General features: G+C 41.0%; 2 protein-coding genes across 2 annotated transcripts; both read right to left on the bottom strand.

Moving 5' to 3' along the window:
• Positions 1-1,241: 1,241 nt before the first annotated feature.
• On the bottom strand, positions 1,242-5,947 carry LOC116377267 (diacylglycerol O-acyltransferase 1-like). The gene is made up of 6 exons (XM_031838865.1): positions 5,325-5,947; positions 5,194-5,238; positions 4,682-4,791; positions 4,536-4,601; positions 4,351-4,438; positions 1,242-3,872 (listed from the first exon to the last, which is right to left on the bottom strand). Exons 2-6 carry the CDS (start codon positions 5,233-5,235, stop codon positions 3,777-3,779), a joined length of 402 nt encoding a protein of 133 aa, XP_031694725.1. The 5' UTR covers positions 5,236-5,238; positions 5,325-5,947; the 3' UTR covers positions 1,242-3,776.
• Positions 5,948-6,666: 719 nt separating this feature from the next.
• Positions 6,667-13,797, bottom strand: polr2c (RNA polymerase II subunit C). Its single transcript, XM_031838866.1, has 11 exons — positions 12,946-13,797; positions 12,244-12,297; positions 11,131-11,993; positions 10,629-10,678; positions 10,329-10,397; positions 10,158-10,210; positions 8,756-8,884; positions 8,623-8,674; positions 7,900-8,068; positions 7,722-7,796; positions 6,667-7,604 (listed from the first exon to the last, which is right to left on the bottom strand). Exons 3-11 carry the CDS (start codon positions 11,214-11,216, stop codon positions 7,460-7,462), a joined length of 828 nt encoding a protein of 275 aa, XP_031694726.1. The 5' UTR covers positions 11,217-11,993; positions 12,244-12,297; positions 12,946-13,797; the 3' UTR covers positions 6,667-7,459.
• Positions 13,798-13,826: the final 29 nt, after the last annotated feature.

Below are 13,826 nucleotides of genomic sequence, written 5' to 3'. Positions count from 1 at the left end.
ACGACGTTCACACAACATTATTCACACATTAGAAGCAGCTCTGAAAAGGTTGTGATTGGAGCATATGGTGCAGTCTCTGATGTGTTTGGCTAGACTCTAGCAGCTAGAGAGTTCCAGAGGGATGGGGCCAGCTATGGAGATCGGGTCTGCAACCCCAGGTCCGGTGCTTGGTCCTGAGTGGTGGAGACAGGAGGTTGGCATCAGAGGAGTGGAGGCTGTGGGAAGGAGTGTGGTGGTGAAGCAGGTTGGGGAGGTAGGAGGCGGCATGGTATCGAGGGATTTATAAGTGAGGAGAAGGACTTTGAATTGGATCCGTTTTTGGGACAGAGAGCCAGTTGAGGTTCTGGAGGACAGGGTTGATGTCATCGCTGGAACAGGAATGGGTGAGCAGACAAGAAGAGTTCTGGATGTACTGAGTTTGTTTAATACTTTGGATGATGTGCCATGAAGAATGATGTGGTAGTAGTCAATTCTGGCTGTGATGAAGGCATGGACCAGAGATCTATGAGCAGAGAAGGAGAGTGATGGGTGGAGAATAGCTGTGTTTCTAAGGTGGAAATCGGTAGTGCGATTGTTTTGATTGACGTGGTATTCAAAAGAGTGGTTGCTGTCAAAAATAACTCAGAGATTGTGGATGTGTTGGGAGGGAGAAGCAGTGGAGTTATCAGTTTTGAGGCAGGAGTTGTGAGTGGTTTTGGGGAGGGATTTGGGACCGATAATGATCGTGTCTGATTTATCACAGTTGAGTTTGAGGAAGTTAGCTCACATCCATGATTCAATTTCAGTGAGGCATTGGTCAGTAGCGTGAGTTGCAGTAGCTATGGATGTCGTGCAAATGTAGAGCGGGGTGTCATCTGCAAAGCAGTGGATGTGGGGGCCATCACGGCGTATGATGTTAGCAAGGAGGAGCAAGTAGAGGATTAAAGGAAGAGGACCAAGCACCAAACCCTGGGGGACACCTTGTTGATGAACTGTTGTTGTGGGAGATGACCTTAGCAAGGAGAGGGCAGTATCGGTGATGTTGGGGGAGGATTCAGGGCGGGGGAGAAGAATGGTGTGGTTAATGGTGTCGAAAGTGGTTGATGGTGTCGAAGCGCTGAGGTGACCAGAATCTGAGGAGAGGAGGTTGGTGACTTTGAGGAGGGCTATTTCTGTGCTTTGCTGCAAACAGAAACCACTGAAATAGTTCAATTAGGCTGTCGGAGATGAGGTGGGATTTGGGTTCCTTTTCTTTGACAGAAACGGGAGATTTGAGATGGGCTGGTAGCTAATGGTATCAGGGTTGGGTCCAGGTATTTTGAGGGTGGGGTGACAGCAGCCAGTTTGAGTGTTTGGGGGACTGAACCAGAGTTGAAGGAGGAGTTCATGATTTATGTGATGAGTGAGGAGATAGCTGGGAGACAATCCAAGATTGGGTGGGATGGGATCCAGGACAGAAGTGAAGCTTTTCATTCTGACCATGAGGTTAGACAACTTTTGGTTCAGTTCTTGGTCTAGCCCTGATCTCAGTGTATACTATATGCAAGAGGAACTATGACAAATTCTCATTAAGGATTATACAAACTTTACTTGGCTGGTAGCTGTGCTTTAAATCAATCCACCCTTGGACTCATTGAGGTACAATTATTCCATGTATTTCCTGGTTGGATTGTGTCCATGAAACTTACCGTAACTTCAGATGGACTAGGGCCCCTTAACCACTTGTTGACACATCAGTGTAAGCAGCAACCTTATCTTCTGTGCTGCTGACTCACATCATTTGAACAGGAATGATCACACAGACCTTTATTGCTGCAGTTAATTTTTCAGTTACATTCAACAAGCCCCTGACGTACAAAATTTAGGCAAAGAAATACTGAATCTGTTTATTGCATTAACATTTGTCAGATGTGGAAGTATACAGTAACAGCACAAGTTACAAATCAGTGCTCTTTTCCAGTTATGTCCATTTATGAGTCTAGATCATATCTACAGTATATTGCTGAGCTGGGTAGAGGTTGTGGATTATAACTCCAAAAGGCTTTTCGGACATTCAAATATATCCTTGGACAGACATAGGGAGTGTTCACTGAACTTTGGATCACAGCGGTATCCTCATGGTCTACTTGTAAATACAGTGCAATAGGTCAGAATTTCTTTCAGACACTTCATCACTGAGGCTGAATGAAAACTGCGCTGGGAAGCCTGTGGTCCGATGTCAGTGGTGAGGACGATGACTGATGACTATGGTGACGGAAGCATCTGGAACTCACCCAGGGGTTTCTACAGAGAATCGTTTTATATTCCATAGGGTTCATCTACAACGTACCAATTGGTTTCTACCACGACCCCTTGTATATTCCTTTTTATATCCCATAGATCTTTCTCCACTCTAACCACAGGTTAGCCTGGGTCCATGGGAGCATCTTCTAGCAGCCTTAGGCATCATGAGGTTTCTATAGGGTCAGGGCTGATATGGTGCAGTGCAACCAACAACAATCATGGTTCACATAACAGTTTTTGGGGGGTGTGGGCCGGGAGGACCTTTTGACCCCCATGCTTTCAACAATCCTCTAAGAACTCTTTCTGCCTAGAGGGGTTCTTTGGTTGAAAATGATTCTTGATGGAACTCTTAGTCTTACAAATAACCCTGTGAAAAAAACTTTTTTCAAAAAAAGGATTCTTCTAAAGAAAAATTGAGGATTGAGGTTCTACCCAGTTAAAAAGACATGGCATGCTCCTCCCACTATGATTACTTGTGGACACATACTGTAAATCTTCCAGGCAGTCCAAGTGCATTAACGGCTTTACTTTCATTATTGCGACTGTACAAGTAACAGATCAGTGCAGACCTTGGGTCTGATGGAGTGTGATTTCTGTGATCATGTTGTGCACTTTGCAAATGATTCACCACTTCTCATAAAGAAGGTCAACTGACTAGCATGACACGTTAGGTTCTTTGGCTCTTGCCATAAAAGATATGGGGAAACCCTGCTTTTAGTATTTAATCTCCTCAGATCTGAAGATACTTCTTCCCAACAAGGTAAATATTTGTAAACTTTCATATGAAATACTGTGCGATACAGTGGTGAGCCAATAGAGGGAACATGTGCAGGGCTTGTTATGGCTGCTTTGTGTCTTTTTGGAGTCGTTTTATGTTTCTTTGTGGTCATTTTGAGTCTCTTCCTAGTTGGCCTTTTGCCACTCAATCGCATTGCCCAGTAGACCTGTCGAGTAATATGTCCATGAATATTCACTCTCCTATTAGGTCTTCTTTGGTCTGCAACTTAGGGATATATCTTTCTCTTTAGCTGCTAAATGCTCCAATAGTTCACCAGCTAGTCTCCAACTGTATCTGTCTGCTGCGTGCTGCTGAGCAGGTACAGTGGGTTTAGTGGAGCCTTTTCTCTGAAAACAGCTATCTGCTGATACTATGAGACCAACAAGAATGAAGCAAAACAGTGCATTTGCAGCCGGACAGCTAAACAATGAGCTGAAAGTCACTATAAAGCTCCATAAAGCCGAGAGGAGCATTAACACAGTGTTTTCACATTGTCATTTGATACATTGTTATCATAAAAATATCAATTTTTAGGTTTTCATTATTTCTTTTTAAAAGTCCCAGGTCTTTTCTTGTGGATCACTCAGTTTAGTTGGAAAAGAGACAGTTGGAAGAAGTATCTATGCTGAGCTGTTGGATGGTGTGTGTTTGCTTTTATGAATCAACGGTTGAGTAAATGAAACAGTCAAGTTGCGGTCAAAGCTAGATGACAACATTGCCCCATCCAGGTAAATTATCACACCAGCTGCCACTGGTGTGATATCCTCACCTCAAACAGCATTACGAGGAAGATCCACAGACGACAGCTGTGCAGGGGCAGAGCAATCATATACTGTGTAGAAGAGAGAACAACACAATACAACAGGTTATTATTGCATTGTTTGTTTGGGCCAATAGCCCTATAATCTCCACACAGTAAGATTCAGGGACTGTAAAAATAACTTGTAGCCTCTGACCCTCTATCACTGCTGCCATCTGTTTTTAATGATGTTTGTTTATGAGCAAACTACAAATTGAATAGAAATAAATGAATGCTCTCACAAAGATGCAATGTATGTAACAAGCTGGAATCTAGCGGTGACAACAGCTCTAACAGTGCAAACAACAGCAACAGGGCTTACAGAGCTAACGTTGTTTACTTGGGGAGGAACCAGAGGGTGGGTACTACACTTCCGCAACACTTTATTCAGCTTGAAATCCCAATTCATTCCAGATTTTCAATGTCTTATGTCCTCTGCTACCAAACACATGAAACAAAATAGTGATTTACGTGTACAGTAAAAGGAGCTTCATGTGATATCAGACTGTACCTCAAACAGAGCAGCTGACATCAGGAAGACCAGTAACTCTGCTCGTGATGGGGGCACATTCTTTTCCACCAGCCAAGTGTATACATGCCTTCATATACGACACGCAGCAAAGACAAAGAGAGGAGAGAAAAAGTTAAGGCAAACGATTTCGTATTCATGTAATTGGCATCAGACTATAATAATACCTGTGACACCATTTCTGAAAGGGAATAATCCAGTTCTTCCACAAAGTGACCAGAGTCGTAGCATTCCTGTAAATGAATGATAAAACGCAATGAGGCAGTGCTGAATGTGCAACACCACAATGTGCAGAATTTTTTGTGCAACTGACCACCAGTCTCCATAAAAATGGCGATCACCAAAGCGCATCAGTTCTGCGCAGAAGTTTAGGTAGGAGTGACTGAAGAAGAAGAGGAGGAGCCAGAGGAAATGGGTTGGCGCCTGACAAGAAAATGTGTTAGAAATACCATTATAGCATTTAACATCTATGTGTGTCCCTGTTATTGTCATGTACAACAGTGTAGAAACTTTGATCTCTAATTATCATGCCCAAACACTTTAAAAATCATAACGAGTGGTGTTCATTTTTGAAGATAATCTTTGTGAACAAAATGTGTAAATAGCATAAACGTTTGTTTATTTTCTGAAGTAATCCAAAATCCAATGAAAAAAGCCCATCGGCTTTTTGTAGAGGGAACCAGTGCGATGCTAACTTCCTTGTTGGCCTACAAAAACACATCATCCTGGCAGCACTTTATAGTGCTTTATAGTTCTGGTAAATCAAAACAGACATATCAAAAGTCTTGAGAATGCAATGTGAAAAGAAATTTAAAAAACACTCACCACCAGTCCCACCAGGAGCTCCACTCTCATAGTGATGCCCATACTCTGTGGAAATGAATTTGAAGTAACAAATTCTACAGCTGTGTGTTTGTTTGAATATTCACAAGTAAGAGGGATTACGTTTCACTCACAGAGAAGGAGTTTTCTGATCTCTGGAAGATTGGCTCAATCCACTGAGAGGGAAAAGAAAAAGACTGTCACAATACAGTAATAGCATCCAAAGTGCATCGACATAGACTCCACAGCCATGCTAGCGGCTCTGTAAGGCTTGTACTTTGGCATAAATACAGTGACTACTTCCTCCTTAATGTTAGCTTCTCTTCCACTAGCCTCTGTTGCACGATGTGCCCATATTTTCTCATAGCCGGTACAGAGCTGCTACTGTACCGGTAGCAGCTAACGGTGCTAATGCAGAGGGTCGTCACAATGGGCCCATCAGAACATGATATATGCACTTACAACTCAGACACATCTTGTACAGTATACTACACAATAACAAATCACACCTCCATGACATACTACAGTATATTATGATACACTACATTGTGTATTAGTACATTGATAATATTGATACTAAACTATGATAGACTGTACTATGTAAGTTCCCAGATAAGTACACAGTAAAATACTGTACAATACCAGCTGCTGTACCTGCTGAACAATTCCAAACATGATTTGGATGACGCTCACCTAAACCAGGGGTCGGCAACCTTTACTATCCAAAGAGCCATTTTGCTCTATTTTCCACCAAATGAAATTCGTCTGGAGCCGCAAAAGCTATTTGATATCACAGCCTATAAAGTTTTATATATACAGAAACTATAGTTTGTTGTATTTATGAAAATATAGAACAAGAATAAAGACAATTCTTGACATTTTACCTGTTATAACAATATCAAACTCTTATGAAGAGCTCAGTTTGCTGCAGCAGTTGAGGAATCGCTCTTTTTCGCTCATCTCCAGCGTGACACTTTTCAGCACATGCTGTGTGCTTGTTCAGGAAGCATACAGGTAAGCCAGCATCGTTGGCAGTGAAAGCAAATGAATATGTCCACGCAGAGTTAAACTCTCTATTTTCCTCCGTGACTTTTCTTTATTTGGATTTATCCATTGATAGTTCACCGAGGGCGTGGGTCTGAAAAATCATGATTAGCCGTTCGCGTTCGCAGGGAAAAGCGCTTGACAGGGGTAGAGGATTTGACTGCGTGTGGGAATAATTAACATAAGATTCTGTTCATTCTTGCTTATAAATTATATTCTCTCTGAACATGTTTCTCTTTTTGGAGAACGTCATGTGAGATATCTTCTTCGATCAGCGCAATTCTCCTGCTCTTCTTTCCATTTCCTCGTCTCAGCCCCGTGTGTCACGTGTGTGTAAACCTTGCTCGAGTCAGGAAACTTGTCAGAATACCCATATTTGATTGGCTGAGCTGCATCACCTGATGTGATTTGCAATGCATCGGTCGGTGTGTTTCCTGCATCGCCGAACAAGTGCCGTAACGGCTGAATAAGAGGCGCCGGTTAAAGTATAAACTCAGTGCATAATAAGTATAATTCTGAATTATCTATCGGATTTAGGTCCTGGGTCCGGATCCGGTCCGCCAGTTGGGGACCCCTGATGTAGACTCGGGGAGCCGCAACAGAGGGGCTGAAGAGCTGCATGCAGGTCGCGAGCCGCACGTTGCCGACCCCTGTACTATATAAATAAAATTAAGATTCCCGACCAATAAATACATGTAGCTTTCTCTTTTGCAAATCAATTAAAACATTACATTACTTGGTTTCTCTTGTCTTCATTTTCTTTTGTGTTTTTCCAGATGGTTGAACATTTGTACCAAAAACAAAACCCACTGACAAATTACAATAAAGAAACACTAAATAACATATTACAAAGTTCCTCAGGACAGATTTATTTAAAACGTAACATTTAACAAAATAGTAGTCTAATAGTGTAAGTACACCAACAACTAAACCAATCCTGTATCATTGTGAGACACACTGACCTTGCATTGGATGCTTTAACACACACACAGCTTGAGTTGAAATTAATGCTGGTGCTGAAATCTGATATTTTGTACATGGATGTATATCGAAATAATGATTGTCCATTTCAAATAATGAAACATTATCTTTTGCTCACAAACGCATACAGATCCAAGGCCTGTATCCAGGGGAGGCTCCATCTAATTCCAGAAACAATGCGTGTGTGACCCGAGCAGTGCTGAATCAGAACAAATGCAGGTCCGGTTCTGTTAGGGCGTGGCCCTTAGTTGATGGTGAGCACGTCGCTCTGGATCTCGTGGCTCAGCTGAATCTGCAGGTCACTGAGCTTCTTCTTGAGGACGGCCAGCGCCGACATGACGATGGTCTCTGGTCGCAGCGAGCCGCACGACTCCACGTTGTAAAAGAACCTACGCGGGGAAATGTCACAGATGAGCTGTTGGACTGTTTGAAGCAGAGACATATTTGTCTTACAAAAAAAGAAACAATATATAAATAATAATAATAATAATAATATAAAATATCACCTTTCAGGCTTTCCATTGGGGTCGTAGGGAGCCTGAACCTCATCCTCCTCAATCTCGGAATATTCACTCTTTGGCCTGGGAACCAGAGTGACACCAAGACGTCAATTCATCATTCGGCCACCGTGCAATATTAAACATTAATGCCGTCACAGAGAGCCGTACTGAAATGAAAACGTACCACTCCTCGGGTCGTGGGAAGACCGTGTGCCTCAGTGCGTTATCTGGGTCGTACTCGAAGGAGACCCCCGCTGTTGGGTTCCACTTGGCGTGCTCCTTGCCGAAGCCCTTCTTGGCGTATGCCCTGAGCCGCAGCTCCTGACCCTTACGAAGCTTCACCAGTATAATGTCTACGTTGTTTCAGTGGATGACAAGAGGACGTGGAGAGAGTCAGGAAAAGGTTAATGTTTCAAATGTTGTCGTTTCAGAAAACAAGCATTTGCAAAGGTTTTTTTGCTTTTGGTCTTGCGGACAGACCTGACAAAGCATGAATTTAGAATTTTCACAAATTAGCTTCATTATGTAGTTATTTCGACATCCTTTTTATTTGTTTATTGCACAGAAAAATCTGTTTCTTTTGGGTTCATACCGCTGTAGTAAACAAGCCAACGTGAAATCCACTGATGTTATGAACCCAGACAGCACGTATCTCCACAACATGTACAGAGTAGCAATAGAGGTTGTTTCAGCCATGTTTGATGAAACGTTGTTGGTTGTCTACATGGAAGTACGCCCCCCAGGTATATTCAGACAGACAGTATAAGAAAAATAAAGTGATTTTTGAACATTAAAACATGTAAATATGTTCTAAAAGAAACCCAAAATACAATTATGAACCTGTAAATTAGCACGATATGTCTCCTTTAACAGCCAGTGTTTACTCTCAGGACAGCTTGACGCTTACCATCTTGTTCAACGTAGTCATTGGGGTCATTGTCTCGACTTCTGGAAGTCACCTGAAAAGCCAAATGACAACACGGTCAGCTTCTGCTTCCGCTCCCCTCTAATGACTTCAATAAAAAGGGCCGAGGACTCACCGGGATGACTCTGGGGTTGTTGGACAAAAGGTCACGTGAGGTGACATGACGCGTCTGGTCCTCGGTACATCGTACGTCCAGCGTCAACTCAACAGAACACTCTGGACAAAAATCATCACAGGTACAGTCCTGCAGGAGGAGCAGAGAAAATATTGTCTGTCCTCTAGTAAACTAAGTTACAGCCGGGAACAAATGCTGCCAAGACAGTAGTATAATATCCCATTATCATACACAATATTCCATTTCAAACGCGAGTCCTGCGATACGTTTAAAGAAATATAGAAATATTCAATATCTGTTCAGATATAGAAAGTCCCATGCAAAGCAGTCACGCTGATGTCCATCAATGTACGAGGTTACTTTGTAGCGTTCAGACAAAACTGCACCGAGATTCAGGGTATAAAGGATGCCATGAAATGATTACATTGGTATACAAAAAAAAAAAGAAATGATACCACAAAAATGTATAATAAAACAGGAGGTGGCAAAACAGGAATTATTCACAAGATAAATTATAGACAGATACACGGTAGACAGCAGAGGTTTTCAGCTGATATCAAGTAAAAAATCTGGAGATCAGCATTAATGCTTTGTAGTCGCCAATCACTGATAATGCTACATTGTGAAAATCTGTGTTGACGTTAGCAGCACATGAGTTAACAGCCAATGTACAGAGATCCCATTGAGTTACATTGTGACGCGTTATCAACAAAAATGAGTATTGTGCGAAGGAAAATTATCACGTTATCATGATGTGTTCAAGTGAAATCTCATCACATTTAGTTTTGGCGAGAAAGTTGAATAAATACAGTTGTTTGAAGGAGGAGTTTTCACAACGACATAAAATAGATACTAGAGGGAATTATGCGCAGTTTAACTTCAACACAATATTCAAAATACTAGTTATTTTTTTAATCAATAAAAATACAATATTTTATTTTCTAATCATTTGAATTGTGTGTTTTATGCAAATAACCACTATAGATGACTACAACAAAGCAAAAGGATAATATCTTTGGGGCAGTGGAAAATATTTTTTGGGACGTTGGTGAAAGATATTCTGGAGCCATGTAGATCTGCTACCATATCAAAACAATAATACAATTTGTTTTAAAAATCTGTATTGACCAATATAGCTCATGGACGATCGGCAATCGATATCGGCAGCCAAAAGAAGTGATCGAAGTATCTCTAAAAAGCTATATTTGCTCCCTTTTTTCTGCTTATCTGATCTGAACTATGAGTTATGTCATCCGTCACGCCCCTACCTGAGGATCGTCTGTCCTCAGTCTGGAAGACCTCTTTGCAAAATCCCAATCATTTTTAGTCTGGAGTAACACCAGCAGTGGTCACTTAATAAGCATTTAAGGGTCACTGATCACTAACACGACGGTACACATACCCTAGAATACTGCATTTTGTCCACGATGTCATCACTTGTGAGAGGTATGAGACCTGACAAACAAAGGGAAAACATCAATGTTGACCTCTCTGGTTATACTGCAAAAATGCATGTACAATTACTACCATCAAGTTGCATTGGAAGCGCATCCTAAAACGCTGCGATACATACCGACTCTGTGTGCAATGAACTCATCGTGCAGTACTGATGAATTGGCATCGATCTGGATCCAGTCGATCGCTACAAATAAAGTAACATGAGTTCCAGTTAGACATTTAGAATGTTTTCTGTGGCATATTACTGACAGACATTTCTCAATGTTCCACTGTTGCTGATGCAGTCACACCATCTCAACTCTCTTCAACTTCATTTATTTTGTCACAGATAACTATTTATATCCGGGTACCTGAGACAACTTTTCACACAGTGACAGTCCTAATTCAGAATGGAGGCTAACAAAAGTCACTGTACCTATAGTGGCAACTTCTGACATGAAGACACGGCGGATAGAGTTTGCAACCCTGGAAAGGAGAAAGACGGATGTTTTCATAGGTTAAATGTTATAGTAAGTAACAGAAATTACACTGAATTCATCATTTAGGTTGACTGGGAAGCATACGATGCTGAATAACCAAACGACCCTCTAAGAACATTTACTTTTAATCTTTCCTAAACCCGTGTAACCCAGAATAGCAAGAGAATATCAACTCCCCCCTTGAATTGGCACAATGTACTTGATATTAAAACGGAACATTATTAAGCACCTGTGTACATCTCTTACGTTAGCTAGTTGTCGTCACACAAATCTCAGTTACAGACAGCATTACAATTTAAGCTAAGTGCGTAACGTTATCACCTTAGCGCGGTTATTTAACATGTATTGTTAATGTAACGTTAATGTCTGAGAATGAGAGGAATAATGGCTGCTCTGTTGCACACACGCTCTTGAGTGGACAAATAAGTGAATACTCACGCCAAGTCCGTGTTTTCAATGACGAATTTGACATTCTCGTCCGTCAATTCTGTGATTTTCACGGTCGGTTGGTTAGCATACGGCATTATTGAAGTAAAATAGCCCTTAAAATTGACGTTATTATATCGTCCACACACTCAACTACCGCTGCTTCGAGTTGAAGGCCTTCACGGAACTATTTACTACCCGCCGATTGGCCAAGAGATGTAAATACCAAAGCTGATTGGTCACGATGATATATTAGGCGGGTCCTTATTTAATATCCGGGTCACACCGTGCCTGGAATGTCTTTTTCCAAAATAAAAGCGCTCAATTATTTTTCTGTAAAATGAAGTATGCCTTACCGAGGCGTACAATTTAATAGTACATTTTTTATTATTTTTTGTTTGTAGGAAAAAAAAAAAAAAAAAAATCCCAGTAATAATGCAGCAGTTTGGTGCAATATTTGTTTTTGGTCACAGTATCTTTTTTGACACAGAGTCAAAAATAATAGTGACTCTGAACTGCATTGAAATCAAACTATATAATGGATGACTGAATTCATATCAACCAGACAATTAAAAAACAAACACATAGGTTAAATACACAATATATAACTATAACTTTATTGAAGTTTCGATCCATCCAAAAAATTACAGATCATTATGAAACAAGTCAAGCCACTGGTCTTACAGGTGAACAGAAAGAGGCTTATCACTATGGCTCGTGACAAATATTAACACAATCCATAACCCGATATTTTTAGACTCTTACAGTTAATCAGAAATGAGAGCAGAAAGAAAATTGATCTTCAGCTTTTGACACTTTTGAGTGAGAGATGTTTTCCATCATCGCCTCTGGTTCAGTCCCGTGAGGTTCTTCAGCTGTAAAACACAAGAAAAAACATCCACCACGTTTATATCCATACATTTAAATGTCTTTACATGCTGTTCCAACAATCCAAACCTTCAGCGCTGCCTCGTTAAAACAAATCAAATGTATAACTCTTAATGCATGAAAGGAAAATTTCAAATTAAGATCGTAGACTGGACTGCGTATATACTTTTTAATGTAGGTGCAGGGGTTTTGAAAAGACGAGTGCATATAAATGATGAACACGAAGCAAAGACTTACTGTAACAGCAGCTCCCATAAGCCCCTGCACCACTGTTTCACCAGTCGCCTGTGCCTACAGAATAAAGTGAAACACACTGATGGTTGAGGAGTCAAATGTCATCTCAACAAATTCAGGCCAACATGAGTCTATGTTTTACTCACTTCATTCTTAACTCATTGTGCTGAACTTGTACTATGTATTAAAGTATCTTCATCTTCCAGTTTAATCTTTCAGAAAAATGATTTTCTAAGACACTCAATCTGTGGCCGGTTATGTAATCATGATCACATGGTTGATTGTGACACATCACGTCAGTCTGTCATGACTCAGTCCCTGCTGCTGCTTAGCTTGGATTATTAGCTGGCCAGCATGGAGAAATATTAGCATTAGTCTACCTTTAAGTAAACTGAGAAAATGATGACAGTCCGAGTTTGGTTCTATTGAGAACACAGTTGGGAGAACAAAGTGTTTCGTCTCTTTAGGTGCTAGCGAACGAAGCCATGAAGCTAGCCGGGCTAAAGCAACATCTGAGTACAAAGCACCCGGAATTTCAGGGCAAAACAAACATGATTCAAATTAAAATGTCTGAAGTATTTAGGTTGAAGAGTTTTAAAATAATAAATTTTTCCGATGGCATCACGATTATGAGGGGTCCTTGGGAGATTTTCTCCCCTGTCAAATGGTCCCTGGCCCCTGCTTCATGCTATACAAGCACTCTACCTGCTTGGCGGTGGCAGCCATGTTGACGACATCCTGAATGCGGTTGTCAAGGAAGTTCCAGGTGTCCTGGAAGTCTGGAGAGGAGTCCTGCAGCATCACCAGCTCCGTGGTGTTATAGATGCCTGTCAGCGCCGCCCGCTTGGTGTACCAGTTCATCTACAACAGAAAGGGCGTGGTGCAGAAAAGTTCACGTGGTACACTTTTGAAAGAGGCCTCAATAGGGTCTTACATTACACAATCTACATACGGAGCAGGTCGTCTTCCACGGAGTCTGCCATCTTTCTACAGCAGCCCAGAATGGACACTGGCTCTACCGAGAGCCTTTCGTGGTTAGTTATCTGAAGGTAGTGATGCGTTCTGAAACCTGGTATTAAACAGGCCCCGGTGCTAAATACATGTGTTCTTCATTGTTGATTATTATCATTTAGAAACTTCACTCAGAAATGTCATTTATTGTATTTACATTTGTTTCCAGTGAGATATTATTACTTGATTTAGTGGATTTGCTGTTGTAAACATACCTGTTGCTTGAATTTAGTTATATCAAAACTATAAATAAATTCAGTTCTGAATTCATTTGTTTTAAAAATTCTATATATCTTTTTAAAGACAATTATTTAGTCAGGTAAAAGAACAGAGCATTGCTAAGAGTAGCTCCTAGTTGTAAATCCTAAAGATACCTCTCTCTACCTGTAGGCCACCATAGTCCTCTGACACGCTTGGAAAGCGAGGGGGAGCAGAGGGGTATTTAGTTGGTTGCAACCTGCCACAAATCACTAGGTGCCACTAAAACTTATACACTGTTCCTTTAAAATATGTCAGATGACAGGAATAGAGTGTGTGTGTGTGTATATATATATATATATATATATATATATATA

The sequence above is a fragment of the Anarrhichthys ocellatus genome, unplaced genomic scaffold (assembly GCF_004355925.1).
Source record: "Anarrhichthys ocellatus isolate YVR2014 unplaced genomic scaffold, GSC_Weel_1.0 scaffold1078, whole genome shotgun sequence".
In the NCBI taxonomy this organism is placed as follows: Eukaryota; Metazoa; Chordata; class Actinopteri; order Perciformes; family Anarhichadidae; genus Anarrhichthys; species Anarrhichthys ocellatus.
The sequence above is the reverse complement of the archived record's forward strand: the minus strand, read 5'-3'. Positions and strand labels throughout refer to the sequence as shown.

What these genes read in the sequence shown, in the direction of transcription:
- polr2c (XM_031838866.1), bottom strand. Translation starts at nt 11,216, where the DNA reads ATGCCGTATGCTAACCAACCGACCGTGAAAATCACAGAATTGACGGAC. An exon ending in GTCAGAAGTTGCCACTATAG is followed by an intron (nt 10,398 to 10,628) that starts GTACAGTGACTT and finishes CTTTATTTGTAG; the next exon opens with CGATCGACTGGATCCAGATC. An exon ending in TGACTACGTTGAACAAGATG is followed by an intron (nt 8,069 to 8,622) that starts GTAAGCGTCAAG and finishes GAAACAACGTAG; the next exon opens with ACATTATACTGGTGAAGCTT.
- LOC116377267 (XM_031838865.1), bottom strand. Translation starts at nt 5,235, where the DNA reads ATGGGCATCACTATGAGAGTGGAGCTCCTGGTGGGACTGGTG. An exon ending in TTTCAGAAATGGTGTCACAG is followed by an intron (nt 4,439 to 4,535) that starts GTATTATTATAG and finishes TCGTATATGAAG; the next exon opens with GCATGTATACACTTGGCTGG. An exon ending in TGTCAGCTGCTCTGTTTGAG is followed by an intron (nt 3,873 to 4,350) that starts GTACAGTCTGAT and finishes TCTTCTACACAG; the next exon opens with TATATGATTGCTCTGCCCCT.